General features: G+C 40.2%; 1 protein-coding gene across 5 annotated transcripts; it reads left to right on the top strand.

Annotated features, from left to right (window-relative positions):
* The first annotated feature begins 393 nt into the window (after positions 1-393).
* LOC136421447 (epidermal growth factor receptor kinase substrate 8-like protein 1) lies at positions 394-27,638 on the top strand. Of its 5 annotated transcripts, none has more exons than XM_066408763.1 (8): positions 394-713; positions 18,575-19,218; positions 20,471-20,552; positions 21,189-21,427; positions 22,014-22,044; positions 23,460-23,557; positions 25,156-25,217; positions 25,982-27,638. In XM_066408763.1, exons 2-8 carry the CDS (start codon positions 18,593-18,595, stop codon positions 26,167-26,169), a joined length of 1,326 nt encoding a protein of 441 aa, XP_066264860.1. In that variant the 5' UTR covers positions 394-713; positions 18,575-18,592; the 3' UTR covers positions 26,170-27,638. The 5 variants fall into 5 exon arrangements, with proteins under 5 accessions (XP_066264860.1, XP_066264858.1, XP_066264856.1 ...); XM_066408761.1 differs by lacking the exon at positions 394-713 and adding an exon at positions 8,243-8,374 and having other exon boundaries at positions 25,985-27,638; XM_066408759.1 differs by lacking the exon at positions 394-713 and adding an exon at positions 8,243-8,374.

Here is a 27,638-nt window from a genome sequence, read left to right as displayed (position 1 = left end):
ACTTTGGAAAGGAGCACATTTCTGGTAAAAAAACGGAGAAGACTGACTTAGGCAACGAGACAGAGGGTACAATGTGAATGATCTGCCGGATGTTAATTCTCCGTGATTATTGACGTAATCTTTGTAATTGCTCATAATGTCATGCATCCTCACCGAACTGGCCCAACTTGTCCACTTTTTCGGACGATACCATTTTCTCACCTTCGCATGACAGCTTGCCTAACACAATCAAACGTGAGCGTTTTCTATAACCTTTATATCGGCCATATCAACTCATTACGTAAAAGTTTGTCCTGATATGCAACGCTGAACGTATATACAATGCAAACATAAATCGTTGTAAACTTTAAAAGTGTGCACCTGTATTCCCCCTTCTGACCTTTACCGGTTGGACTCGTCCATCAGAAGTCTTCACCCGCCGGCTTGCCGTACATTTTACGACTGCCGCAATGTCTGTGTTCTGACTTCACAAACGTGGTTTTAGTCCGATAACTAGTTCGCACGTCTACCGGCATGGACAGCGGCTAGCCGGGCGGCACAGGACGCTATGGTAGCCGGGGAGAATCGCGGATCGGTACGCTACAAAACTCAGGCGGCGTTCGCACTCTCACAGACAACTTTGGCCAGTGGAATAATTGCCCTGTAAGTTCGTCCGAATGAGCGATTCCAGTAAGTAAGGTTCAATGACTGACAAGCGCAGCGGAGGCATTTAGGTAAGTGAACCGGCAAAAATCATCATTATATTATATCACTGCTTTGTTGATAGTTTGAATTCATCGTATGTTACTTTGATTTTATGATATTTGTGTGTCGATTGTCGTTTATGCACTGTATTCCCCTCTCCTGGAGGAGTAGTTCCTTCTGTTGGCATGCAGCAAAAGGACAGTTGTCATTCCAATAGATTGTAAAACTCTAAATTTGTAAAGATGATAAGTAAGTTACACAACACCAGAAGGCTGGTTGTAGTTAGTTGTAGACTGTGGGACACATGTGAGATGTAGCTAGACGGGTTTTGGAGTTTCTAGGTGTGGCAAATAAGTTTTGCATTCTTTAATTCTCAAGAGGTTTGGTTTGAGACACAGATCAGCACATGTTGACGAATCGGATCTAGAACAGGTCTTCAAAGTTGTCTGACAATATGAACGCATGGAAATAACTGTATCAAGCTGGTATTTAGCAGAAGCATAGTATGTTCTTCTCTTTTGCCCAATGCCAACAGCAGGACGGATCAGTAAACATTGTTAAACAAACAAACAAACAAACAAACAAACAAACTAATATCCATTACACAGTTTTCTATACCATAAAGTAGCTCCATAGCCTTATTGAGATCGTCGGTGCAGTGGGTTGTTATCCACTGTGTCTAGGGGTTTCTGTATCTGTATAGCCGGTATAAATGCCCTTCGGCGCGGCGTAACACATCAGCTTAGCAGGCACGCGGCGCGCAACAACTGGTCATATTACACTGGACTGTAACCTTCCTTAAAGCTATTTGAAGATGTTCCTACACTGGTACTTGGTAACATCGAGTTCCATTCTATAATGGTTCTCGGGGAAATTTTTGAACACATCAATCTTTGGTTGATAACTCTGGTACTTAAACGTATGACTATTTCATGTCCTCTTCTAAGCTGGTGTTAGATACTTTAGATACACATTAGTCGGTACGTCCACGGGTTTATTAGTCATTTTGTAAATCGTGCAAAGCCTGGATATTTTTCTTCTGTCTTCAAGTGACATCCACTGCAGATCTGTTTTCATTTTGGTGACACTAGCACCCCTGTCATAGTTAAGTTGTTCGTGCAGAATCTGGCAGCTTGGTTCTGCACCATCTCCAGTTTATCCTTGTCTTTCTTCGTGTATGGATCCTATACTGTTGCAGCATATTCAAGGTTTGGTCTTACTAAAGACGTGTGTGGTATTGGAAGGTGGAGTCCATCCCTCTCCTTCCACCGACCATGCATATGAAGTCATTTTATGTGACGATACACTTTGAGAAAGTAGCAACTAGATACGCAAACGTATTTTATTACAAAAACAAGCCACTAGGGAGCCCTTACGCCACTTACTCAAGTCCCAAGATCTATCTACATATAAAATCATCAGCATGTCCAGGACACTTGATATCGAAAAGTTCCACTGCGATACCTTAGAAAGCCTCTAGGAGGCCCATTATCGACCTTGACCTTCGTTTTTCCGAGCCCTACCCATCTAACGTAGCGCTACCAATTGCCGTCCAATCTATGCGTATCTGCTTGGGGACCGTATCTGCTTGGTAGCAGATACGCGTCAAAGAACCTGGCCCCGATAAGATGAAAAATAGCCGTGCGGGATGCTTGCAACAGACACTAAGAAAGTCACTATATTCCAACAACGCTGAGCAGTACGTGAAGTTCACGTGATATACGCATGACAATAATGTTTTGACGTGCGAAAATGTAGCGTAGGCGCGCGAGGGGGGTCGCTGGGTTGTATGAAATCTTCCTAAAACTGGTAAGAATTCCAAACATCGAATCGCTATAGATAGTTTAAATATAAAAGAAAGGTTTAACGTCAAAACTGGTGAGAGTTCAAAACATCGAATCGCTACAGATAGTTTGAATATAAAAGAAAGGTTTAACGTCAGCTACTTTTAAAAGAAACAACTAGCTATTGTGCGAGTTAGAAATACATGTTGAAGTACGCGGTGTCGAATTGCATATGAATATATGCAACACGGTGATTGAAATTACATACAGACATATATGCACACAAACGCTACCGAAAACCATTAAATCACCTTCGCAGCGAAGGTAATGATCAGTGATTAATGATTAAAATCGTGACACATTACTTACAGATGACGTGCATCATCTCTCGCAGTTGTACATCTAATGACCGTAGGTGGGGAGGGGGAGCTTTGAAGTCACCATGCAGCCCATGCTCTAAAGATACATGATGATATCCAGTATTAATCACATACAAGATAAACAAACTTGACAAAACAAACGATATACAATATTTTTTCCTCTAAATATCACAGGGCAAAGTGTAGAACAACAAATTGATGTGAAACTGATATCATATTATTGGTGATGGATAAGGCATATGCAGGGCCACGGAGTGTGGAAAGAGGCGCTAGAGTTCAAGCAAATAGATATGATTTTGGAAACTTGCTTGAGTAACTGCTTGTTTGAGTTGCTTGAGTAATTGCTATTTGGTGTATCTTATTACCTAGATGACTAACCTTCACCGAAGTGCTTTTGAACTCACCATGCTTAGTGCTGTATACCTAAACCCGCGTTAATTTCAGGTCCGGATTCAGATCCAGAGGTTCAGATTCAGTTGGCATATGTGTGCTAAAATATATGTTTTTTCTTGTTACATGCAAATTTGCATATTGGCATATATTTTACATGCAACTTGAAAATTATATATGCGAAATTATATACAGTGAGTACTTAACGCAAAATTTCAGTTGTTGACACAAAAACAGCGCTGTTTTCATATTTTTCATTGCAAATTTCACTATCTAAGGAAGATTTAAAGTGGTTTAAAACAAAAAATGAAGAGTACAAGCGAGAGACGTTTTGTTTCAAGTCCGGACTTGTTTCCAGACGTTTAGGTTTTTTGGACATGAACCAAAACGTTAGGTCCAGTCCGGATCAGGTCCGGGGTTTAGGTACGCAGCACTAACCTTGCTCTAAAGATACATGATGATATCCAGTATTAATCACATACAAGATAAACAAACTTGACAAAACAAACGATATACGACATTTTCCCTCTAAATACCACAGGGCAAAGTGTAAAACAACAAATGGATATGATTTTGGAAACATAATGCTTGAGTAACTGCTTGTTTGAGTTGCTTGCGTAACTGCTATTTGGCGTATCTTATTACCTAGATGTCTAACCTTCATCGAAGTGCTAGAGTTATTTCCAAGCATTTAGTTGGTCAATTGATAGGGATTTGTTTAATTGATGTTATCATAAAACACACTAGGAAGAAATATGTGTCTGCATAATCTTGGGTATCGATCGATTGCTGAGTTATGGAATGATCATGACACTTAAAAAAACTATGATATTATTTTGTTACTACTATGTTAGCCACTGATGATGTTCGTCTATCGTTCACAGCTGAGAAACTTGACTTCAGCAATACTAACACTGCTAGCATTTTTTTTTTACTGTCTTTAGTCTTAGATTTCAACGAGAAACGAAAAAAAACACGAAATGAAACAGATTCAGGGACGCCTTGATTCGCCTCACGGCGTTCCATAGAAAGAAACATCCCGTAGCGACAACCCCCCTATTTTAAGACCCTTCCAAGAAGGGACCTAAGGACTGCCGCAAGCGATACGCGACATTATACATCACCATTAAACAAATAACACGAATCGCAGTGTGACGGGAAATATATCCTACAGCAATACAAGGACAAAGCGTGCCAATACTCTACATTCCAATAACGGCCTGTGTCGCAGAATCTGTGTTACGTATTTTGTGTTGACATATGAATATGCTAACTTCGAAATGTTACTACTGACCGTACGTAGCCTATTCTCTCTACATCAACTGTCACATCAAAAAGATCTTAAAAATTAAAGTAAAAGTTTATTACACAATAATTGCATCATCAGGTACATTGCATATGTTTTGCAAATAACATGGATTATTAACAACTACGAACTATCTATACTAGTGTGTGATTTAACAGCATTACTCAATGCATAATTAAATGATAATGGATCCATGGAATAGTACGTTTCACATTGTTATGACTAGCATGAAATAGGAGTGCAACAAAGACAGCTAGTCAATGGATATGCAAATGATGCGCCAATCTGCTTCTATTTTACATGATGGACAGTTCATGATTTCAGACTGCATACCTATACCCACTCATCATTTTGGTACGTCCATTTCTCAGAAGACATCTAATACCAGCTCAGAAAAGGACAAGAAATAGCCATGCCTTTAAGTACCAGACTTTTCAACCTAGGATTGATGTGTTTAAAAATTCGTATTTTCCTAGAACGATCGTAGAGTGGAACTCGTTACAACCAAGTACAGTGGAAGCATCCTCATTAGATAGCTTTAAACAATGCATGCAGTGAGATATGCGAAGGTTAGAAGTGACAGGTCGTTCGGCGTAATATAACCAGCTGCTGTCGCGCCGCGTGCCTGCGAAGCTGGTGTGTTACGCCGAATGGCGGTTATACCGGCTATATAGATACAGATACAGGTGGACGTCACTCGAGGAGAGAAGGAAAATGTCCAGACTATGCATGATGTACAAAATGACTAATAAACTGGTCGACGTACCAACTAATAAGTATCTAATACCAGCTCAGATAGTGACTACCAAAACGTGACCAAAATCCTGCAAGACATCTTTGTGGGTCATCAGTTTTTGTTGCACATAAAGCAGAGAGGGATATTCATTGCTTGATATGCAACTTGATAACACAGACAACGATGGCTTCTTGAACAATCAGTTAGTGTTGAAAGGTTACTGTTAGGCCAACGTGGAGAAAATTGAATTATCAAAATCTGTACAGGTCATATATAATCCCATAATCTTCAGAGGTAGTCCTTCTGTTACCCCCCCCCCCCCCTTGTGACTATTAAAAACTAGTCATAGCATTATATATATAAAATGTATATATATATATATATTGGCCTAGCAGGAGTACAACATGGAAAGTTTGGCGTGGATACATGTATGCCAGTAATAGGTCAACCTGCTTCTCCTTTTCATGATGGACAGTTCGTGACTTCAGACTACACACCTACCGACTCATTTCTGCACCACATCCATTTCTGAGAAGGTAGTGACTACCGAAACGTGACCAAAATCCTGCAAGGCATCAGTTTTTGTTGCACACAAAGCATAAAGGGATATTTTGTTTGATATGCAATTTGATAACACGGACAACGATGGCTTCTTGAACTATCCGTGATCGAGGGTTAGCGTTGGGCCAACGTAAATCGAAATTCAAATTTTGAATGATCAACAATCTGTTAATCTAAAAACTAGTCTGACTACTTTTGCAGCGACCTGATTTGTAAAGTAGGTCTCAACGTCTAGACCTCTACAATGCCATTGACAGCGATTTTCTAACCAGAGGCGAGGAGACAAAAAACTGTCCATCAGAGTACACAGGTGACTGTCTGACTACAAAGGCCAAGATGAGTTTATACTTTAACTGGTCACCAGGTGTTAGGGATGGACTAGTCAAGAAAAAGGTAACTGTGTTCCTTCTGAGTAGGTTACTGTTTGGGAGGAAGGGGTGTGGTCGTGTTAAATAGAATTTTAGTCGTCTACTCTAGATCTGTGTATTTGAATACAGGCACACATTGAGTCCGTCAAAGATACTATCAAACTTATCAAATATTTCAGAGTTACGCCACGGTGTGTGAAGGGCTATTGTCTATAAAAGTCGATATCACCATGCCCTTCAGTAATCATAAGTACATGTAGCGTTAGCTTCCAAGAACTGGTGCGTTACGACATGACCTGGTTTTCCTGATACGGCATACATGTTATGGCCGTGATTTTTAACGTCTTACTCAGTGAGAAAGACGTTAAAGATCCCGGCCACTACTACCCCCCCCCCCTCCGATCGAAACCTCTGCTTGGAGAATATGCAGATATATCAATGTCAGTACTTTGTTACCTCAAGGGAAAACGGATGTTTTTGGTGTGTCTGTGTGTGTGTCTGTCTGTCTGCGTGTTGTCTGTTTGTGTTTTCTGAAATTTTGGGTCAGCATAACTTTAGAACCTCTGGATAGATTGTAGATAGTATCTGGTATGCGGTATATGTGCTGAGAAGACAAAGGTCAAGGTTTTGGGCCCCTGGCGTGTGACCTTGTTACTGTTGCATTATTTTCTAACAGCGATATATAAACTTCTGATTGGTTTATCCGAAGCCCGAAGGTCTTAAACGGCAGAAAATAATTCCCCAAAAAGGGTATACTTAAGTCCGATAATGGGTCTCCAAGCGGCTAGTTACGATACTGCAGTGGAACTTCAAAGTTTGTGGTCAAATCTTCTGCAACTGCCAAGTTCATGATTTTTTAGTGGTGGATAGCTCTTCGGGCAGGGAGCAAGTGATGTAAGTTTGGGCCCCCTAGCGGCTTACTAACAACGATTGCATGCTATGCCCAACCCAAATCTGGGTCCGGCTGATCTCGAAAAGTCACGTGAAATCCTATTTATTTGACATTCAAACTGGAAGGGTAGGTCCTTACGTTTGATCTCCTTGTAAAAGAAGCATTACCAAGTTCTTAGGATGGATTACTTTGAAGTGCGACATTTCCATTCACGCCTAAGAGGAGGCGATATGGACGAACACCTGGCATCATCTGTCCCTGGGCTCGCCTTAGAAAGCTAGGGTTCTTACAAATAAAGTCATTTCTTTATTTATGAATAGTTGAGATTTTAATTAACATAAATGGTTCTCTTCTTTTGTCGTGCTTAGATGCGCCTTACTTACTTACTTACGTGGGCATACCGCTCATCATTGGGCATAGGCCATGGACTAGTTCCCTCCATCCAGTGCGGTTATCCTATGAAAGATGCAATAGATAAATCAAAAAAGGAAGGGACGAAGGGACGAAGAATTAGAAATAAATCAATTCAATATTGGTTCAGTTCATTTCCAACATGCACAGTAACACCAGAAAAATATATTCTTAAGTATATGGTCAAGGGCTTTCTATAACGTCACCACACTGGATTTTAAATTTGTAATCGCACTCTAGTAGAATAAGAAACACGTGGGCATTGTTACCTTTCAGGAAATATTGCGTTGAGCGTACCTTCAGTAATTTTTGTACCTGCCCTTGGGGACGTCATAAGTGTGAGATTACATCTAACTCCAACCGTTATCCAACAAAAGTCATTGACGTACATGGGTTAATCATCTGGTGACGCGCGTACGTGTGCCACGTTGTTGTTATTGGCTTTCTAAACTTGGAACACCACACCCATTATAGAAATCATCAACAACATCTACAATTAGAACTGTCCACACCTTAGAAAGGGTATCTATCATCAAACTGTACATGTGTCACATGCATACTTTGATCAACTGCAAGGCTTTTAGCTACGTGTATGTACGTCAAGACTGTTGATGTACAAAACGACAATCTTAGATAAGGTGTAAACAGTCTGAGTTGAACGGCCTTTATAATGAAAGACCTTCCCCTCAAGAGCCTTTGAACTCTTCCAGAGATAGGTATTTGGGTGTGGTGTTTTTTGTGGCGCTAACCCACGGTGTGTACTTCAGTTAGAGAGCTACAGAAGTTGAGTATGGATTTTGTCAACCCCTTTCTTGACGTCGGTGTCCAGTACAGCAATGTCGGTGCGGGAGAAGCTAACAGGGTAAGTCATGAGCGAAGTTCTGGTTAGGTTATCTCATACTTATACCTATAATGGTTGTAGAGCTCAGCGATTGCTGGAGTGATAATGGTTTGCCGTCCTTTTTACTGACAATGTTGTGTTCACAATATGGTTTATGTTATGATGTATACCTCGCTCCGATTCTGGCCGTCCAGATGAAATACTGTCGGGATTCGTTCCCCTGTACGTATGCGTTCGTCAGTGTATATAGTTATGAGCTTAATATGGGTTTAAAACTTTGCAAGTTGTCGCGATTAAGGCTCTGTAACATGGGTATGTAACGGATATGGGAGATTCTTTGTACACAACCAGGTAATCTCACATGCTAACGTTTCGGTGTCTGTCAGACACCTTCTTCAGCTTCTGACTGGAGTACTGCTTCTCACCGCTATAAGTAGCCGATGTAGGTACTCCAGTCAGAAGCTCTGAAGAAGGTGTCTGACAGACACCGAAACGTTAGCAGGTGAGATTACCTGGTTGTGTACAAAGAATCTCCCATATCCTATATTCTACCAACCTGATGAAATTATTTTCGGATGGGTATGTAACGTTTTCCAACTAACCCTACTAGCAGGGTCGTTCAAAAACTTTGAATTCAAGAAGGAACCAAATCCAGGGCAAAACTATGAATTCTTCCATCAGTGGCCTCCCAAACTCAACTACAGTGTGCCATATCATTGCAAACATTATGTGAGAGACAGAGAAAGTCCAGGAATTCTTGAGCTACAACCAGAGTTGTGCGGGTCAACCTCAATGTCGCCCCAGATGTCACGGGGCCTTAGCACCCTCAAGCGATACTCACATCCCCTAATCACTAAATCCTTCCGCACATACCGCGTTGTCCTTGTCCCTTACCTATTAGATTTCAAAACTACGTCTCCTGCAAAGAAATAATCACAATTATTTGAGTTTCAGTAGACATTGATAAAAGACTTCGCGCCTCGGAATTTGGGTTATGCCCTATTTTCCCGAACGAGGGACTTTTTGAACGTCCCTTATAAATTTTCATTGAGACCACCGAGCCGGTTGATACCCAATCTTGCTACACGCTATTAGTTTTGGACAGAAAAGCATTGTTGCTTTTACTTGGTGGCTGCAAGCACAAGTACAATATTTCTAATCCTACATAACTTTGTAGGGTGGGCTTTCTTTCCGCCAGGCGTCGCCTCTGAAAGAGTTACCTTACTCTGAAAGAGATAGTCACCAATGAGTCTCTTCAAATTGGGGTAGAAATTTCGAGAACCGTAGATAACGTGGTAATACCTAATCTCCAAGCAGATCTAGCGGTGGCAAATAGTTTTTATAGCCGCCCAAGTCTATGAAAACACCTTTTGCCAGTTGGATACGGTCTTTACCACCGCTAGATCTGCTTGGAGATCAGGTAATACCATCAATGAATGAATAACTGTCAGTCTTCTTACACAACTACTTCTACTACTATTGATGGATGACTTGTTTACCTCCTTATGATTGAAATGACATCGCTCCCAGACATTGCGATAATTACAATATAATTACTGCCAAGCCAAATGTTCTACTTTTCCAGAGCAGCTTTCTTTTCCATAGTTCATCCAACACAATTCAGCGGCAAAAGTCTCAATTCAGGCTTTGAACTATTTCGGTACTTTTCTTTGCGGACTATTTAATTTCCAAGCCTGTTACGGTATTTTTGTTCCCTTTCTCTCTAACAGCAGTGCTCAACCGCCACTGAGCAGAAAATATGGTCGTTCTTACATCTTTCGCGTTAGTTGCACTGGCGGAAAGAAAAGTACCCAATTTTGCAAGCAATTAGAGAATTCTCAAGGACGGATGGCCCATTAGTTCGGCTGACGCAACTGCTTGTAGTGACAAATCGCCTGGTAACACTTGTCGTGCGGGAGATTCACGGTAGCCTCCTCCGCAGACTTCAGGGAGCCCCGGCAATTTTGGGGAGTTGTGCAATAAGCTTTCATTTGATTTGACTTGACTTGACTTGACATGGACCGTGATCTCTAGATAATGTCGGGGGTGATCGTTTAGGTGTGCCTATACCGCACAAGCTATCTCCCCTGGCGCTACAATACCTGGCCCATGTTTGAAAAACATGAAGCAGCACTCCCTCAAAAATAAACGACAGCACACCTCGAAGTCTTTGAAGGTTTGCGACAAATTTAGTATATTCTTTGGTCAGTCGGAGGTGTGCAGTACAACATTCAGTTGGATTGTATCGGGAAACTGTTGTAGATATTGATTTGTTGACGGTCGTTTCAGTCTAGCCTCCATATCAGGCTCTCTGTGTCCTTTTTGGGGCTTACAATAGACTTTTTGCTGAGGACTCCTTTTTGTACTGGATCCTTTGTGCAGCCAGTCCGGAACCATTTGGCCTGGTAAAAATTGATACGGACCAAATGGTTACGGGCCGGCTGCACAAACGACCCAGTCAAAAAAGTGTGTTATAAGCCCAAAAAAGGCACAGAGAGCCTGCTATGGAGGCTAGTTTCTGTCTAACCTTCTTTTAAAACCTTACGACAACAAAAGGAACGTACGAGGAATGTGGCCGCGCCTTACATGATAACTACTATCTAGGGACAGGCCGTGTCGGTTGTGGTGAAAATGTCTATCATGTTGGCAATGCTTTTGACTCATTCGTCGTCTTGTCCGAGACACCATCATCATCATTATCTTGAAAGTTGTGTGTCTGCTTGTCTTATGATTACAGTAGATGACTTTCAGTCCGTATGTTGATGAGCAACGCACGGTTTCCTCTGATTATACGGTTCTTATTTCCGTCGACACACCCTAGCCTCAGGCACATGAATAAGAATTGGACAAACCAGGAGTATCCGGGTTCCTTTAAACAAGAATGAATAGCAAGTAGTGTTTGAAATTTGCCATGAAATAGCCATTTTCTTTTAGCTTAGTTAGTGTTTTGGAAACCACATGCATAGACAAAAATTGTTCTTCCTTTTAATAAAAGTTTTGGGATCACTTTTCTCGTAACGTTACCAGTAGAAACATAAATCCCCACCCCCTCATAGTTGACTCACATTCCTTAGGTGACACATTTTTAAGGCGGTTGACTGAAATTGATACTGTACATGTTTCCTAAGCCTCTTTGTCATCTTCTTTCTGGACCATTTTTTGCTTATATCTTGAGGAACAAAACGCCAAACTGACGTAAATAATTGTGTACTAGTAACCAACTGCAAGTTGCAAAAAAATAAGAAAAAAAATTAATAATCCATCATCAAGTTTAAAAACGTTTTTTCAAATGAATTTATTTGTTATCAGTACATAGTATGCAGGAGGAACCGTCAGACGATTGAATCTTAGCCCAGACCCTATAATGACTAAAAACAGGTGTATCTTAAATAATGCTCCTGTCTGACAACTCGTAGATCAAGCAGTGACGTCACGCCGCCATCTTGAAACGTCATAGTTCGAAAAGGTCACTCCTTCTGGGCGTCACAACCCTTGTTTTAGTCACTCGGCCTCCCATGGACGCTATTACGTGACGATATGCACAGAAATCGCCATTTTTTGTGGAGTTCTCCTAGAAGGCCTTATTCGTAATACGTGAGGAAGGAAGGATACTTTGTGCTGAAGGTTCTACAACTTTCGAGGGAAAAGTTAGCAGAAACAAGTTCCCTTCGCAAGGAGTGCCAATAGTTACATTCCCAGCGTTCTTCATCACAGAGGGCAATGTATCTCACACACCCATGTTCTCCTACATGAAGACAGAGAAGGTTCGTAACTCTATACGTCTGTTTTTCTGACTAGAAATATTCGGAGTCGTTTGAAGATGTTTTGCTTCGCTGTCCGCGCGACTGGGGGCTATTTCTCAATCAGGTATAATACTTTCTGGGACAAAAAGTACAATACTGCATTAAAAACACCTGGTTGAACATATTAATGGGATACTTAACATTTCTTCGCCTTGCAAGTCTTTTTTGTGCTAGCGGACGGTTGCTTTGTGTGCTTTATTAAGCCGAGACAATGTGTTCTTTAGCATAGTTTACATTGTAGAAATGCACCCATTTTAGGCCATCCTATCACTTATAAGCATGTATCGTTTCTAAATGTTGATGTTAGTAACTAAAACCTATTTATTTCTGGCATTGAATACATGAACCCAAGTCATACAGTTCACAGCAGCTGTTTGTGTTCGCTACTAAGTCAATGGTACTTGGCTATTATGATCTTATTCGTACGTAAATTTTGTTTGCTACAGACAATGAGGTTTAATCAAATCTTCTTGCTTCAGGCGAAGCCACAATTAGGCTCTTCTCAGAAGCCATATATGTTGGGCTTGGGTTGGAATAGAGTGTATTTGTACAAAGAATTTGTATTGAAGGAATTCCGGCATAGAGATGGTCAGAGGGGGGGAGGGCTTCGTCTTTGCGTGTAATTTCATTACTTCAGGTTGTATACATCTTCACTTGGTTACGCCCTTTTAAACCGCACTTTGTTGCGTTTTTCACTCTTATCTACTTCATAAAACTTTATAGTCGTCGCGTTAAGTGAAGAGCAGGCCATTACCAAGCCACTACCTTTAATGATAAACAGTCGTCATTATGATTTAGCTTCACAGACTAAAAAGTAGCAATCTGTTGAAGTTGCACGCCGCGGTTGAGTGGGTAACCAATTATGGCGGACGGAATATTTCAATAATTGGGCGGCCTGGCAGGTTTTGCACACCCCGGCGCTTCACACGGAGTATCACGCCGGCTTCGCGTGCACACTCACAAATCCTCGCCACCTGTCCAGAACTGAACACTTCGTTTGTGTTCAAAGGGTAGTAAAATGTAGTCTTTTCCTTTTCTTGCTTATTCGGTGTGACATACAAATGTACTTTAAACTAAGTTGGGCGGTAACCTTTTGAAAATGTCTCATAGGTGAGATCTGGGACCAGATAACAGGGTTTCCCACAATAAATACTCATTAATGGTGGTTTCCTTTCCTAAAACAGGGTGTGTTGCAAACTTAAAGATCACACAAAACTATACCTTGAATAACAATAAACGAGAATTGGTAACCGAAGTGTTGCACGAAACAGCACCTTGTGTCTGTGACGTCACAATAAAAGGGCACTGCCCAAGTGGAAGGGTGTGTTGCAAACTTAAAGATTACCCAAAACTGCAGATTGAATAACTACGTAAACAAGTAGATCGCTGAGAAGTTATAATAATAATTCTGCACGAAACAGCATCTAGTGGCTGGCTGTGATGTCATTAAAAAAAAGGGCACTACGTAAGTGGACGACCCTGCAGAGGTCACTTTGATCGTCGGACACACCTACAATTAAGTCTTTGAAGTAAGGCCGTGACAGGCACTAAAGTATTCCCGAGGCCAAAATCATCCTGGGGACAACACGTCCAAAGAAGCGCGGTCGCTTCGACAAGCGTTGTGCCGGTACCAACATTGTTGCAGTCGTTAGACGTTACGGGGATTCTGTATGCAGCATTCACAGAGGTAGACTAAACCATGAACCTAGAAAGGGAGGACGGTACAACGGATCAGGGGTATGGCAGTGCGCCGAGAGACATTAAACTAAAGGTGGGTGCGGCTTGGCCCTAGAAAAACACGTCCATTCAGTTGACTAGCGACGGAACACTTCCACTAGGTCTGCTTTCCTATCAGATTAAAATTACAGCGTTGTGAACAGATATGGTAGAAAACGTTAAGTTTGGTAAAATTCTTCCGATCCGCAAGTTTAAGATGTGTTCGAACACTTTGGGTCTAGAGCTCTAAAGTTGCCTGGGGGCATGGCATGACATTCTAAGGTAGTGAACACAACGCCATAGTTGTTCCGATAGTGTAGTGGGAATGCTTCTCAAACTTTCTCCCACGCTGACTGATCAAGAGAAAACTTTTTATGAGGAAGGGGGTCCTTGTGACTAACTATTGAACTTTACAATAAAAACACAGCATAAAGTTTGGGACTTGCCGGTTTTCGGTTATACTGGACCATTCCGTAGACAAGACTGACGAAAACTCGGATAAGCCCCAACCTTTACATTTTTGGTATAGTTAATTTCAATAGTAACTAATAATGTTATTTACACCACAGATGCACTTTCATGCTATTAATGGAGATGCCTGTTGATCTGAACGCCTATTTGTAGTTATAGATGGCAAAAAATTCAACGTAAATATTCTGGCAGCAGAACTTAACTGTACACTAGCAAATACAGAAACCTAGATGTACACACGAGAAAAACACTTTAACATGTACCAGAAATCACATACAATGAATTGTCTGGCATGTCTTCTATCTAGTTAAAAATGACTCATGAACAATCCCTGTGCAACAAGCACACACATTTCACAACAGTATATATATAGTTGGCAAACATTTTTTCGATATTCATCTTGCCTTCATCGGAATTTCAACCACGTCCTACAATCTAAAATTGGACGAACATTGTTTTGCTCACCAATAATCCCTACACGGCGTCCCAATTGGCCAATGGTAGCCCGTCTTGCTCGTGACGTAGCAACAGCCATTGTCACAGGTATGTGACCTCTGCTGACATCCCAGTCATCAATCTTCCACGTCACACAACCAAATCTCGTGAGAACTGCATTCTGTGGGTGCAGGTGTTAATTGGCATTCGGTACTCGATGGATTTCAGGTCTATATCTCAGGTTCTGTCGCCAAGTCTTGCCTTTAAAAACCGTATCTATAGCTAGTACTTAAAAGTTTCCGACCATATTTGATGATGACCTGCCACACATCTGCATGAATGGTTGTATGTTCCCCATTTGCAAGGAGAGGAACTTTACAAATGGGTCTTTTTGTATGTAGTCTTGTACTTGAATTGAGTTCGTGAATAGTAATGTAACAGGTGTAGGATGTAATCTCCAAGCAGATCTATCGGTGGCAAAGACCATATCCAACTGGGAAAAGGAACGCCCTTTGGTAAGTCTTTGTCACCGATAGATCTGCTTGGAGATTAGAAGGATACTGAAAAGGGCACATGGTGATGCCCTACATTTACTACAGAAGGTCAGTTACTACAGTCAGTTACTATGATTTTTACATTTGGCATCATTTTATCTGGGACGACCTCTGAAGAATATCGTTTGAAAACTTGAACTTTTATGTGATGGCCATTGGTAAGCTTCTTGACAATGGATTCATCAAAGATGGCGTCAGGCAGATCTTTTGAACATTTCATCAGACTGAGTCATATTGTTTGCTATGTCTATATTATCTAACTCTACCACGTATGCAAGCAGTCAAGGCTAAGGTAGTGTATCTCTTTCACAAAGACTCTACCAGAACAATGACGTAAGCGTGTTCTTGTCTGCCATGTAATTCGTAGTTGCTGCGTAGCGCGATGGTATGTAGTACAACAATGGAGATACAATGTCAGGTTAAGTTACTTAAGTCACAAAGGATTAGACCGGCTAAGGGATAAGACCGGCTTTTCATTGGCCCACTACGGAAGCCCCACGTGGAGCGGTGTATGACTGTACAGATGAAACAACCAGTGCGGGCAAATCACTGTCATTAAGCATGGTCAAAAACCAGGTTATCATACAATCGGCGCCGAACAAATCATTAGTTGAAAGTACATAAATTCTTCTCCACGATTACAGCTAATTTACCGTCAATTACGTATGAACGTGTTCAACTGGAAACACATTACGAGTGGTAGCCACTTTGAAATCTGAAATTGAAAAGTTTATAGTAGTTTTTGTCTGACTTTCTTGTGCGACGTCAGCGTTGATAGTTTTACCACCCCAAGATGTAGAAACAAACGTACTACAAGTACAAAAAAGTTATATTATAATAACTATACGTCCATGTGTCTCAAAATAGGTAAAGTGGACAAAACAAAGATTATGTTCACACGGCTTCTTGCATCACAACCTTGCCCTAGATAAATGTGCCATGCGAGCAGTTTTTCTCATTCCGTGATGGTGAAAACAGCTGTTTCAGTAACAACTTTGACTTATATTCTATTGGTCATTTGATACCTTATCTCATATAATGGCTACATTGAGCAATGTTTATGTGTTACTCAGATACCATTCCAAGGGTAGACTACAGGTAGTGATTATCTTTGACAAATGGTACTGGTAGAAACTGGGTCAAAGCTCTGTCAGATGTGACAGAAGGAGACAGTGTTAGAATACTTCCCACGTTTCCAAGGTAAGGCAGGGTATTTCTGGAACATACATACATTAAGTGAGATCGAAGTCCAGCGGGATAGCTGAACAATTGTGCAAATTTTACTAAAAGCACCAAATTTTGCACACTTGTACTTGAATGTATTCTTAACACTAATGGATGGAGGTATCTCAAATTCTGCTCGGAATCAACTTTATTGCATTTTTGGCCATTTTCAAACCAAAAATGTTTATTTCGGGCTCCTGTGCCCTAGTAATGTAGCGAAGTGGTGTTCTTTGTCTATACTATTGTGTAGGTGGTCCGGCAACCTTTCTCATAGTATGTGAAAAGGATGTTTTGAGGAATGCGGAGCATTGTTTGTGATGTTTGGATAACAGGAAACTGTTAACCTAGCGATACAATCGTTATACTGACGCCTTCCTGGACGTCACACCAGGTGTTTTAGTGTCCACAGAGGGAGATACAGATTAGTATTTTGGAACAAAAGCTTTCATCGTCAGCGTGACCATTGATGCTGCTTCACCATCATGAATGTTTAGTGTACCAGCGCATCGGCATACTAGCATTACATAAACAAAGAAATCTACACATTCAGTTGCAATATGTAGTATGTGATAGTTGATCATAACCATCAAGGTTGCCACGTAGATAGATATCTACTTTGAAGATAGAGTAGATAGATACTGCACAAGCAATGCTTTGTGACATATATATACATCTATATGTCTATGACAATGAATATGAATACAGCTAGCTGGGCACCAATATTGCCATCGAATCCAACTACTAGAGCAACTTACAGGAACTGCTCTGCACATGTTTTCTTTCTGTTCGACACAAATTACGTTACACAATACAATAGGGTGAAGGTAGGCAAGGCTGTTACAAAGTACTTAGATGTCCATAATTGCCAGTAACCTATTTCCTGTCGTGTCCTGCAATGGCTACATTGGATTGGGAACCGCATAGGGCATTCGCTCTCTCATAGAGGAATAAAGATGGTGACTGGAATAGACTTCCTTTATTTTACAACATGTCTGAAGTGAGAAAAGTTGCGGGAATGAAACAAGTGTGTTATCCACTATAGTGGTGCTTACGAAGTCTAATAGCTTGCTTTCCCCGAAACAAAGACTCCTAAATGAGTACGGTTATGTTCAACAGAAGTGTGTTATTCTTAGTTTACCTGGTAACCTGGGTATACGCCGTTAACAGCGGAAGTAATGGTGTAAACTGTGACGTCAAGCGGATGATTTTGAATGGTAGTTTCATATATTGCATCGAGACGATGATTACTAAACCTAGTACCTGGTGCGGGTTTATCCTCAAACTAGGTCATCTGCAATTTGCACATTCCACGTCAGCTGTGGACAGGGTGTGGGAAGATTACAAGCAGTTTTACAGGTCATTCCTTCCTGAGTCCAACGTGCCTACGCCTTGGTCACACCCTTTTCTGTAATGGCAAAGAAATGCCTTTCATACTCGCTTCAGTCAGTGCACTCTCAGTCATATGGCATAAAATCCATCCATTCATTCATGAAACGACTTCAAAGAAGCGCAGAGTGCAAACAAAAAGAGTTGGATTAAATATAGGTAATTTTCAGGAGCCTCAGGACTCAAGATTATACAGCTGCTATAGCTATGCTGGAAGTCTAAATTTCTCTGACCTTTTTGTCTATTGGTATGTTTGTTCTACCGTACCAAATGTCACATCGGCCGTCCGAAACAAAAGACTTCACAGATCAAAAGGTTCGATTGCCACGAGACGGAAACTTGCTGCAGGCTCCTCTGAAAATGTAGGTTGGAACAAAAACTATTTGCTGTAGAAATATCACAGTGAGTTCTTTCTATTTGGTAGTCCACAACAAAGCCAGCCGCTTTGATATTGTTATGGTGTGAAAGACCATTGTATGTATCTATACCTTTAGCAGCTATAAGGCAGCAGTTCTTTTTTGTGTTTTGTCTGATGATTCTCTGCCAGTGGCAAAGGTTATCACCATGGTCTAAGTTGAAGAATTTTGTCTTTAAGTTTTAAATTGACAGTTTTTGTGGTATTGTTTCTGCAGGGAAGGCGGTATCTCATTATGATACGCCAAGATGGGAAAGACCACGTTGGATACTGGCCGGTGGTTCGGGACGGAGGGAAGCTGGTGGTTTCCGACAGCCACCCTGCCCCTGGACACCCTCCACCAGGACAGAGGGGACAAGACTACCTCATCAGCCCGGTACACTCCCATCCGAAAGCCCTGGAAGTACAAAAGGAACTGCAAACGTTAGACAATGTATTTGATGAGGTAGAGACCATGGTGAACAGGCTAAAGCTGGGGGACAGATGGGGAAGGAATGTAAAACAGTCCCACCTACCGGTCATGATACCGAGGGTGAAGTCTAGGACACCCGAAGGATTTCCCCAGGGAAGCGCGAATCACGCTTCGGACTACGAGCGGTTACTGGTGAAGATCAAGCACGCGTTGAACATGCTTGGGAGACTGCGGGAGTACATTATGCAGCCGAACGCACCTGAGTTGGTCCACACGCTGTTTTCATTGCTGGCAGCGTTGAAAGTTCACAACGGAGTAATAGAGAGGACTGCACCCTTGGTGCTTGAACCCATGTTAACGCCAGCTGCCACAAAACTGTTGCAAAACTGTCTGTCGTCAAGAGAGATGCAGCTGTGGCAATCTTTAGGATCTGCTTGGACAACTCCAAGGTAAGACCAATTTCAATCTCCTCGGTACGACAAAGCAGTAAACAGAGGTAGGTCCGCAGCCTTTTTGAGGCCGTAGGGACAGTAGGTTGTTATCCATGGTGTCTTGGGGATGGTTTTGGCCCACCCCTCTCCTTCCACCGCCTTTTATCTCCCCAACCGAAGTCACATACCCATTTTCACACCTGCGTGGAGTGAGGGAAGTCTTGATTTCGCATCCGTTAGCCTAGATCTTCGGCCATTCGATGCCACTCGCCAGACAAAGCGGTAGAAGGAGGAATAGAAGAAGTGATAATGTTGAGATCTAGGGGCCAACGTTACAAAGACATCTATAGACTTTCTCACGGTTATAGAAGAAAGTCTCATCAGCGCTTAAGATATACATCTGTGTATACACTGTTAGAAATATGTCCAAACTTTAGGGATAATCGTCCACAGTAAAATAGTCTGGTCTGGAGTTTGTCAAACGACAGATGTTGATGAGTTGTGTTGTAATTTGTTCCAATGATCTAACTTGTTTTGACACGTATTGACCTCACAGGTTGTTATGGGCTTAACTTTAGAAGATAGTTGCAACAGTATGAAATGCATTTAGAATCTTCACAACAATCTGCAGACATATCTACATGTACACAGTACTTTATATTCTTATGAGACAGAGCCGTTCATTATCAATAATAATTTGATTCGATTTACATGTACAAACTTTCAATGTCCAAATATTTTGTGCAATAGCCGGAGGGTGAGAGAATAAGTCTCTGAGCCCCTGTCGTGTCATCTACGTTTAGTATGTAGACATGTCTTTTGTTTTGTTTTTGTTTTTGCTACCAAAGAGGGCACTGACCTCTGATTATAGGGTGAATTAGCACAGACAACATGTTAATATCGCTCTTCTCCTCTGTATGGTAAAAACTGTTATGGCAGTATGCTGATGATTACTAGCTTATATCCAATATCCCACTGTGTGCCATACTTCGTTCAAAATGCATTTTACATTGAATTTCTATTCAACCGCCCATCTTCTTGACAAGACATACTTATTTCTGAATCTTGACGTCATTGCTAAAGGTTTTACAACGTTATTTTAACAATATCACATGATATGCCATTATATATTCAAATCGTAACAACGGCAAATTGCACTGAAACACGGCAACATTCATGTATCAAACACTAGCAATGATACGGTATGGAAAACATTATGTATACTTTAAAGATAAGACCAGCATTTATGATATTTTTCTTGTGTTTACAGTGAAGGCGCAGTAGGACATAAGCCAGAGATGTATGCACCAGCGTGGCACTATAACGACCGGATAGAGAGACCAGTTCAACAGGTAATCTTAAAGATCTCTGCATCTTAAGACAGACTTTTATATATCCAAGATAGAACTTGGTAACGCCTTTTTGTTATCGTTATATAGTGCCGCTTTGAACAGAAGCAAGAGAGCAAGAGCGTTAGATATCTAATAGAATGATAAAAATGTACCAGTGATCTGAAGGTTACAGTTAAATGCCCATCGAGTGACCTTTAAATTCTCTCGTGCCATCATCTAATTTGCCAGTTGATTGCACCATTTAGAATAGTATACATCACGTATCTCTTTAAATCGCTCAACCACAGTACAGTCAGTATTCTTACATTTATATTATAGTATTCTTTATGAAAAATACTCTGCTGGCAACAGTCTTGTTGCTTTTGAGGCAAAACAGACTTTTAGTCATATCGTTGATAAAGGTTAGACATCTAGACAATAAGATAGGCAAAAAAAGTCACTCAAGCAACTGGATAAAATTTCAACATTTTGAACATTTCAAAGTTTAACCAGTTGCTTGAGTAACTGTTTTTGGCGTATTTTAGTCCTATCGTATACAATTCATCTAGACTCAAAAAAAAAAAATAAGCATCAGTTACTGTCGTCAGACAGCTACTTAAGCCTTGAAATAAAATTTTAACGGTCGTCTTCCTGAAGTTACAGAGACCTAGTCCGTCAAGGCGAAGAGGTAGCAAAGACGACGTTTTATTCGACTACCACGACGAGACGTCATCAGAGGAGCAGAGCACGGGCGTCCACACGGTCACGAAGAACTTCGGGGAGAAGTTCAGCACGATAGGCTCCGATTACTACAGTCGGCAATCTTCGACAACCCACAGTTTGGCATCGCTGTCACTAGACGACGAAGATGATGAGGAGGACAAAAGATGGAGAAGGTACCATAGACTTGATCGACACGTTTTCAATACTACTGTGATGAATATTTGTCATCTATTTTATTTATGAATGAAATACATTTGTTGTGCGTTAAACGTTTATGCTCTTACAAGCTGATTACAGGTCATGGTGATAAAACCAGAAGTACAATAACAATCATATAAGAATGTGATATCTTACTACATTTACAATCACTAATGTATACTACTGTGTTTATGTAAAAATCAACACCTACCTTCAGTACATAATTGAACGTAAGCCGTCAACGTAGGAATATATAATTGACATGGATGTTATCATCTATGACGCATGTCAACGTTTATATGCAGTCAAATCATATTTGTTTGACATGTCTCAGACACGCCCATTTAGGCCATTTTGATTATCCCCAGCCACACGTAACCGACCTGTATGGCGACCTTGTCAGATGTGATTGTCTGCTGAGGCATAAAAAGAACTGCAAACCATTCATTCATTCACAGCTTATTTCACTGTCACCAATAATATAAAAGATACCTCGAATCACTATGCATATGAACCAGCTATAAATGAATTGCTTTATAACTTCTTTCTTGTTATTTTCAGATGGAAAGTTGATCCCAAAACATTTGAAGCGGTAAGCTACTTTTATTTCTTATCTTATTAGTTTCTGGTAAATAATGTTTGCTGCATCATCTATCCGTGTCATAATTTCCCATGGTTTTGTTGACCTTATGATATATATATATAGATAGATAGATAGAATTATATATATATATATAGAGAGAGAGAGACTTAGAAATCGAGCTATACAGTTATATAGTAAACAAAAATTAGTAATATACAAATCTATATGTAAGCCAAGACAGATCAACACAGGAATATTCATTAGACAAATATCAGACACTGACAGATATGAATAGATTTATCAGATAGTCAGGTGGCCAAGGTGTAAGTGTGCATTCCTGAGCAGAGGAATGCCTTGGGCGACCAATTAACATTGCCATGCCGTCCTACCACACCTTTTGGGTAGTCACGCGAAATTTCTCCATAATGGAGTCGACATTTGTGACTAAACTGCCCGAAACAGATAAGAAGATATGAATTTATGATATTTTCGTCTCGTCACGACTGCTGTAAAATTACTAAAGAATCGTGATTAATCTTTTTCGGGCTTTTTGAGGTGTGTCTAACCTCTTCAAAAGTTTCCATTTCTATCGTTCCAATAGTTGAAATTTTATACCACGTTATCGTCACTACGATGACTGCACTGTTGTTATGATTGGATTTGGGAAAATGGCAGAAGGTCTATTCTGCAGATGCTAGTAATACGCCGGTACGTTCACCTTTGCCAGGTTATGCCTCTGGGTTAAAGGCCTTCAATCTTCTTTAAACATGAATGTACGTGCGGCATGACAAAAGGACCAACTATGAAAACCCCCGGCAATCATTTCCACTAGCTTTGACCTATTGCACCTTTCTGATTGAAGATGACCTCTGTAATTTTGACAGCACGATTTCTTTATACTTCTGGTGAGAAACTTTCTACGATATTACACATGTTCCCCCCTGCAAAGTTTTAGAAGTGGAAAACCGGACGTTGTCTACGTTTATGAGAATCCAGTTGTAGATTTGCCCGCAAGTACAATTCACACTTCAATGGTGACATCCGGCGGGACAATCAATTTTAGGTGGCCTGAAGCTACAGATAATTAGCGACTTTGAAATAGATATGTGAGCAATAACATATTTGAGATTAGCTTGAAAGTCCATTTGTGTTGGTAGAAGTAATTCTGGAAAAAGTTTGAACTGTAATTTCCAACACAAGAATTGGATTTACTCACATTTTCAACCGCACAGCACCGCACAGCACAGTCTTTGTCAAGGAATAAGCAATCCACTGTTGTTGTTTTTTGGACTGTCTGTGTGGGGGAGAAGTTACAGTTAACGCCTGCTTCAGAAACTTGAAATTAAGATCTTTTTATTTGCTTGCTGATGGGAACTTGTTGAACTGATTTTAACGCTTGTCTGTTTTCATCGATGACCTTGCAGAGAGAACCAGACACTGACAGTGTTGCAACAGACAGTTCCTGGACGGCGGTATGGATAAACACAGACAAACCTTCTGCAGCAAGACCAAAACGAGAAAAGTGAGTAGAGTAGATTTTATCTCACTTACCATTCACTTGATGGCCTGATGATACTATTCTTTTTTTAGGTATACAACCAACTGTGAATATTTACCAATATGTTTTAGATGCGTCTGCCTAATTGTATGTGTTTGTCAATATGGGCCGCAGTGATTGAGCCTGAAATGAACAATAAACTTGATAGGCCCACGTACAATTTATTCAGGTGAACTACCTTTGCTAGGTTACATGCGGCTCACACCGAACATTAGAAGAAAAACATATAAACATAGTTTGGGACTTGAAACGTACTTTCTAGCAAAATGAATACAACCCATATTCTTAGCCCTCTTCCTACCAAAGCTTCAAATGAATCTGATTCGTCCCAGCTAGCTTCAAATATGTCTACACTCACATACACGGTCATTGCCTTTACAGTGAAATGCCAATGACCTGAGATAGCAAACGATCACTTCAGCTATACACGTCCATAAAATCCAGTCTCCAATGAAATACGCCCTTTGTTGTCCAGAGTTTGTAGCCCATAAAGCTGTGTTCTTGTAGTATTCTCTTAACACATGTAATGACAGGTTAGCGTGTATGTCACACCACACCCAAAGTCTGGTATGTTACCATTACAAAAGCTCTGTTTACACTCGGAGAAACAACTTCAGCAAGGCTATTAAGCACACTGCCATGTAGCTCACTGTACACCCAGTATACATCTGTGTAAAGTGTAGTTTTGAAATAGGTTTGAGGATTATATAAAAGCTTTGATGTGCTTAGTCACCCTTTGTCGCTTTCTTTGTAAATAGATCTTCGGCCATAATGACAGGCGCAATCATCTTATTATGTCGCACACTAGGTGTCTAGTAGTTACAGCAATCCCTGTACTGTTGTCAGAAAATGTGAAAAGATCAAGCGAAACTTCTTCCCACTGGGATACTGTTGAGATATATTAGGAGGGCTTAATCAGTACTGTATGCCAGACATTAGTAGGTCTTCTATATATTATGGTAACTTTTGTGTGCAGACAATGACTAGGGCTGATGCTGATTGAAACAGATAAAGTCTACCCTGGGGGTCATCTAAACTGTACAAACATACTCGTGTTTCACAAACATCGTGGGCGAGGAATTGTCGTACATTTATGAGCGGTTTTATGCTCAACCGTATCCTCCGTGAATTGCATGATTGTATCTTTCCCTCCCACGATGTTCATTCCTATATAGTTCATTATATTAAATTATCAAAGAATGTCTAGACCCTAGAACCAATTGTGTAAATGATACGCTGGACTCAACATATTCACTTACTCATATCGGTTCATATACATTTATGTATAGGTTAATTGATTTGTATCCACTTGACTGTTTTATGTATAGATTTAGTAGACCTTATGAAAGTCGCTGTACTTTGTTGTGTCAGCAAAGATTTCTGATATAAACTCTATTGTGAAAGAAAAGAACCGCTAACAGGGAAAGGTTTTATTTGATAATAATAAAATTCCAATAATGTCCAATCACAGTCTTAGAGAGTGTTTTTATCATAAATATCATTATCATGTTCTATCCAGTATTGTTAGTCACCCTAACAATGTTTTTATTATTGTCTTGCAGTTGGAATCATTATAAATCTCCTGAGGCAGTGGTGGCTGATTTGAAACACAAAAACCGAGCTTGTAAGTACTTTTTCAACATATGAGTTCTTAAAAAATGAGACATTGTACGAAATTTGAATAGCAACCGTGCCTCGTCTTCTAAATTGAGACAAATGGAAGATAGCCAATCCTTGGGTTTTAAGATCCAAGGACGAATTTCACTAAATACTCAATGAAGTTGAATGGCAGCGCACTTTTTGTTCCTGTGCCTAAATGTTCTATCACCCATGTATCAAAAAGTTGCCCTTGAAAGCTAGGCTATAATTTTGGCAATACGGTTCATTGCTCCATTACTGTAGAACCTCGAGCTAATCTTATTGTTCGCTGTGAAAGTATGCCCTTCTAGTTACTTTATGTAACGTAAGATTCAAGTTAACTGAATCGTACAAATGCACGGCGCGTCATACCTCAGGCGATATGCAAATGAAGCAATCAAGCAAGAAAGTTAAAAGAATACCAGTGATCCTTAAAACTTTTCATGCGGGCAACAGTCGAGCAAGATGACCTATGCCCCCTTTTCCATTGTTAACGTTTGACAAGCTTCATTGTTGTGTTGACCTTGTTATCATCGGCAATGGTGATATCCTAACAAGCTGTTGGACTACGCTTGATAACTCAATCAACTGGATATGACTTTGATAAGATTTTATATGATTTTTTCCATTTGCCTGTCAATAAGGAACAGTTATTTGGCATATCTTATTACCTGGATGTCTAACCTTCATCGACGTAAATTGTTGGACTACAACAAGAAGCTTACCGTATATATAATCTCTTCCTTACAGCAGCGCTTGATAAGAGTTTATCACCAAAAGAAGTAGCCAAGTGGATGAAGAAGCACGGGTTCAGCAGGTCCAGTATTGACGCCTTCCAGGGTCTAGATGCTGACCGACTCCACGGGCTGACCAAGAGGGAGATGGAAATAGTTTGTCCGGAGGAGGGTGCAAGATTGTATAACCTCATAGCAGGGTGACCTGATTAGAAAATAAAGAACCTATCTTCTTTTCTTAAATCTTAGATGAGTCAAATTTGAGCAACGACATTGTGGATGAATACTACTAGCTTTTGAGACAGTTGTCTAAAAGTTGTTGAAAAAATCCCACTGGCAATGGGTATGGATACATGATCATGTACATGCAGCATTCGATGGATGCTTTATTGATTGGTGCCTTCGTGATGAATTAAAATCATCCTGATTTTTTTCTAAATCAGGATTTTGACAACAACTTATTAAATCAATGAACGTTTGATATTGAATGTCTATAATATTTGAAGAGGACAGAACTTCAGCATAGCAACTTCGTACAATTAATGTGGTGGCATCATTGATGCTGCATTTTTGTGTACAGAACAGAAGACCAGCAAATGATTTATGGAGCAAAACATGTACACTATGTAGAAGTATAAAGCTAAGACGCAAAGACTATGTTATTTTATATTGCTTACCACTTATTATCATTGTTGTAATATATGAGAAATTTTACAAATGACATATAACGTTTACTAAATCTTAGAATCCTACATCATTTAATGGTGGTACGACTTTTCCTAGCTTGTACATCGATTGTTTTGTTACTAAAACCAAAGAGTGTGCATTATTACTTAGAAGTTCTATGAAATATGTACAGGTTACTTAGATTTAAGCTTCTTGTAATTTCTAATGTATCAAAATATCATAAATTTCGGCCACATTGGTCACATTTTAGAGCTAATACAATTCTACAGAGACACTAAGTTTTCTGCTGAGGATTGAGAATGGTTAGGAAAAGAAATTGTGGAAAAATCCCGGTTATGTAGCAATTCATTCCCTAGTTTCACTGGACCCAAAACATCAAGGTATTCTGATGTTGTTCATGTGGGAAAGTAGACACACGTTTTTGTCAATGTGTCACATAAACCAACAGAAAATTCATCTATAAAAATGTCAAGCAAAAACTACACAAATAAAGCATGTTAACTGTACAGATATTGGCATGGAGTATCTCCAGGTCAAGACGGTTTGAAAAGCTCAAAACTTGCCACACCTTAGTTTCATATCATGTTGTACTTTTCTACCATCATGACAAACCAACCTTACCGGACCTCCATGTATCCCAATTCCTGTAAGTAGTTCATTGCTTCATTAGTCTATTATCATTCTAAATAGCTAAATGGTTGCTGTATTTAATTATCGCCCAGCATGTAGCAAAACTATGTATACATAAATATCAAATAGGTACATGCTCTCTATTTATATTGCCAATATTGCAACTTTTGGTAAAACAGTGCCTAAGTTTTGGAGTGAATATCTTTGAATATTTAAATCAGTACAATGAGTCAAAAATTGAAGAAAAAAAGTTGTATTATTCCTTCCATTCTCTTAATCATATTCACAAATCTTTTAAAACAATATTTTGAAATATTCACTATCAGAGAATAAATACTAACTATCCGAAGAACAGA

The sequence above is a fragment of the Branchiostoma lanceolatum genome, chromosome 16 (genome assembly GCF_035083965.1).
Source record: "Branchiostoma lanceolatum isolate klBraLanc5 chromosome 16, klBraLanc5.hap2, whole genome shotgun sequence".
NCBI classification, from domain to species: Eukaryota; Metazoa; Chordata; class Leptocardii; order Amphioxiformes; family Branchiostomatidae; genus Branchiostoma; species Branchiostoma lanceolatum.
This window is presented reverse-complemented; position numbering and strand designations above follow the sequence as displayed.

Excerpts from the sequence above, each read along its gene's own strand:
- LOC136421447 (XM_066408759.1), top strand. The coding sequence starts at position 8,303 with ATGGATTTTGTCAACCCCTTTCTTGACGTCGGTGTCCAGTACAGCAAT. Across the intron at positions 19,219-20,470 it reads TCTGCTTGGACAACTCCAAG|TGAAGGCGCAGTAGGACATA; the intron begins GTAAGACCAATT and ends TTGTGTTTACAG. Across the intron at positions 21,428-22,013 it reads GAGGACAAAAGATGGAGAAG|ATGGAAAGTTGATCCCAAAA; the intron begins GTACCATAGACT and ends TGTTATTTTCAG.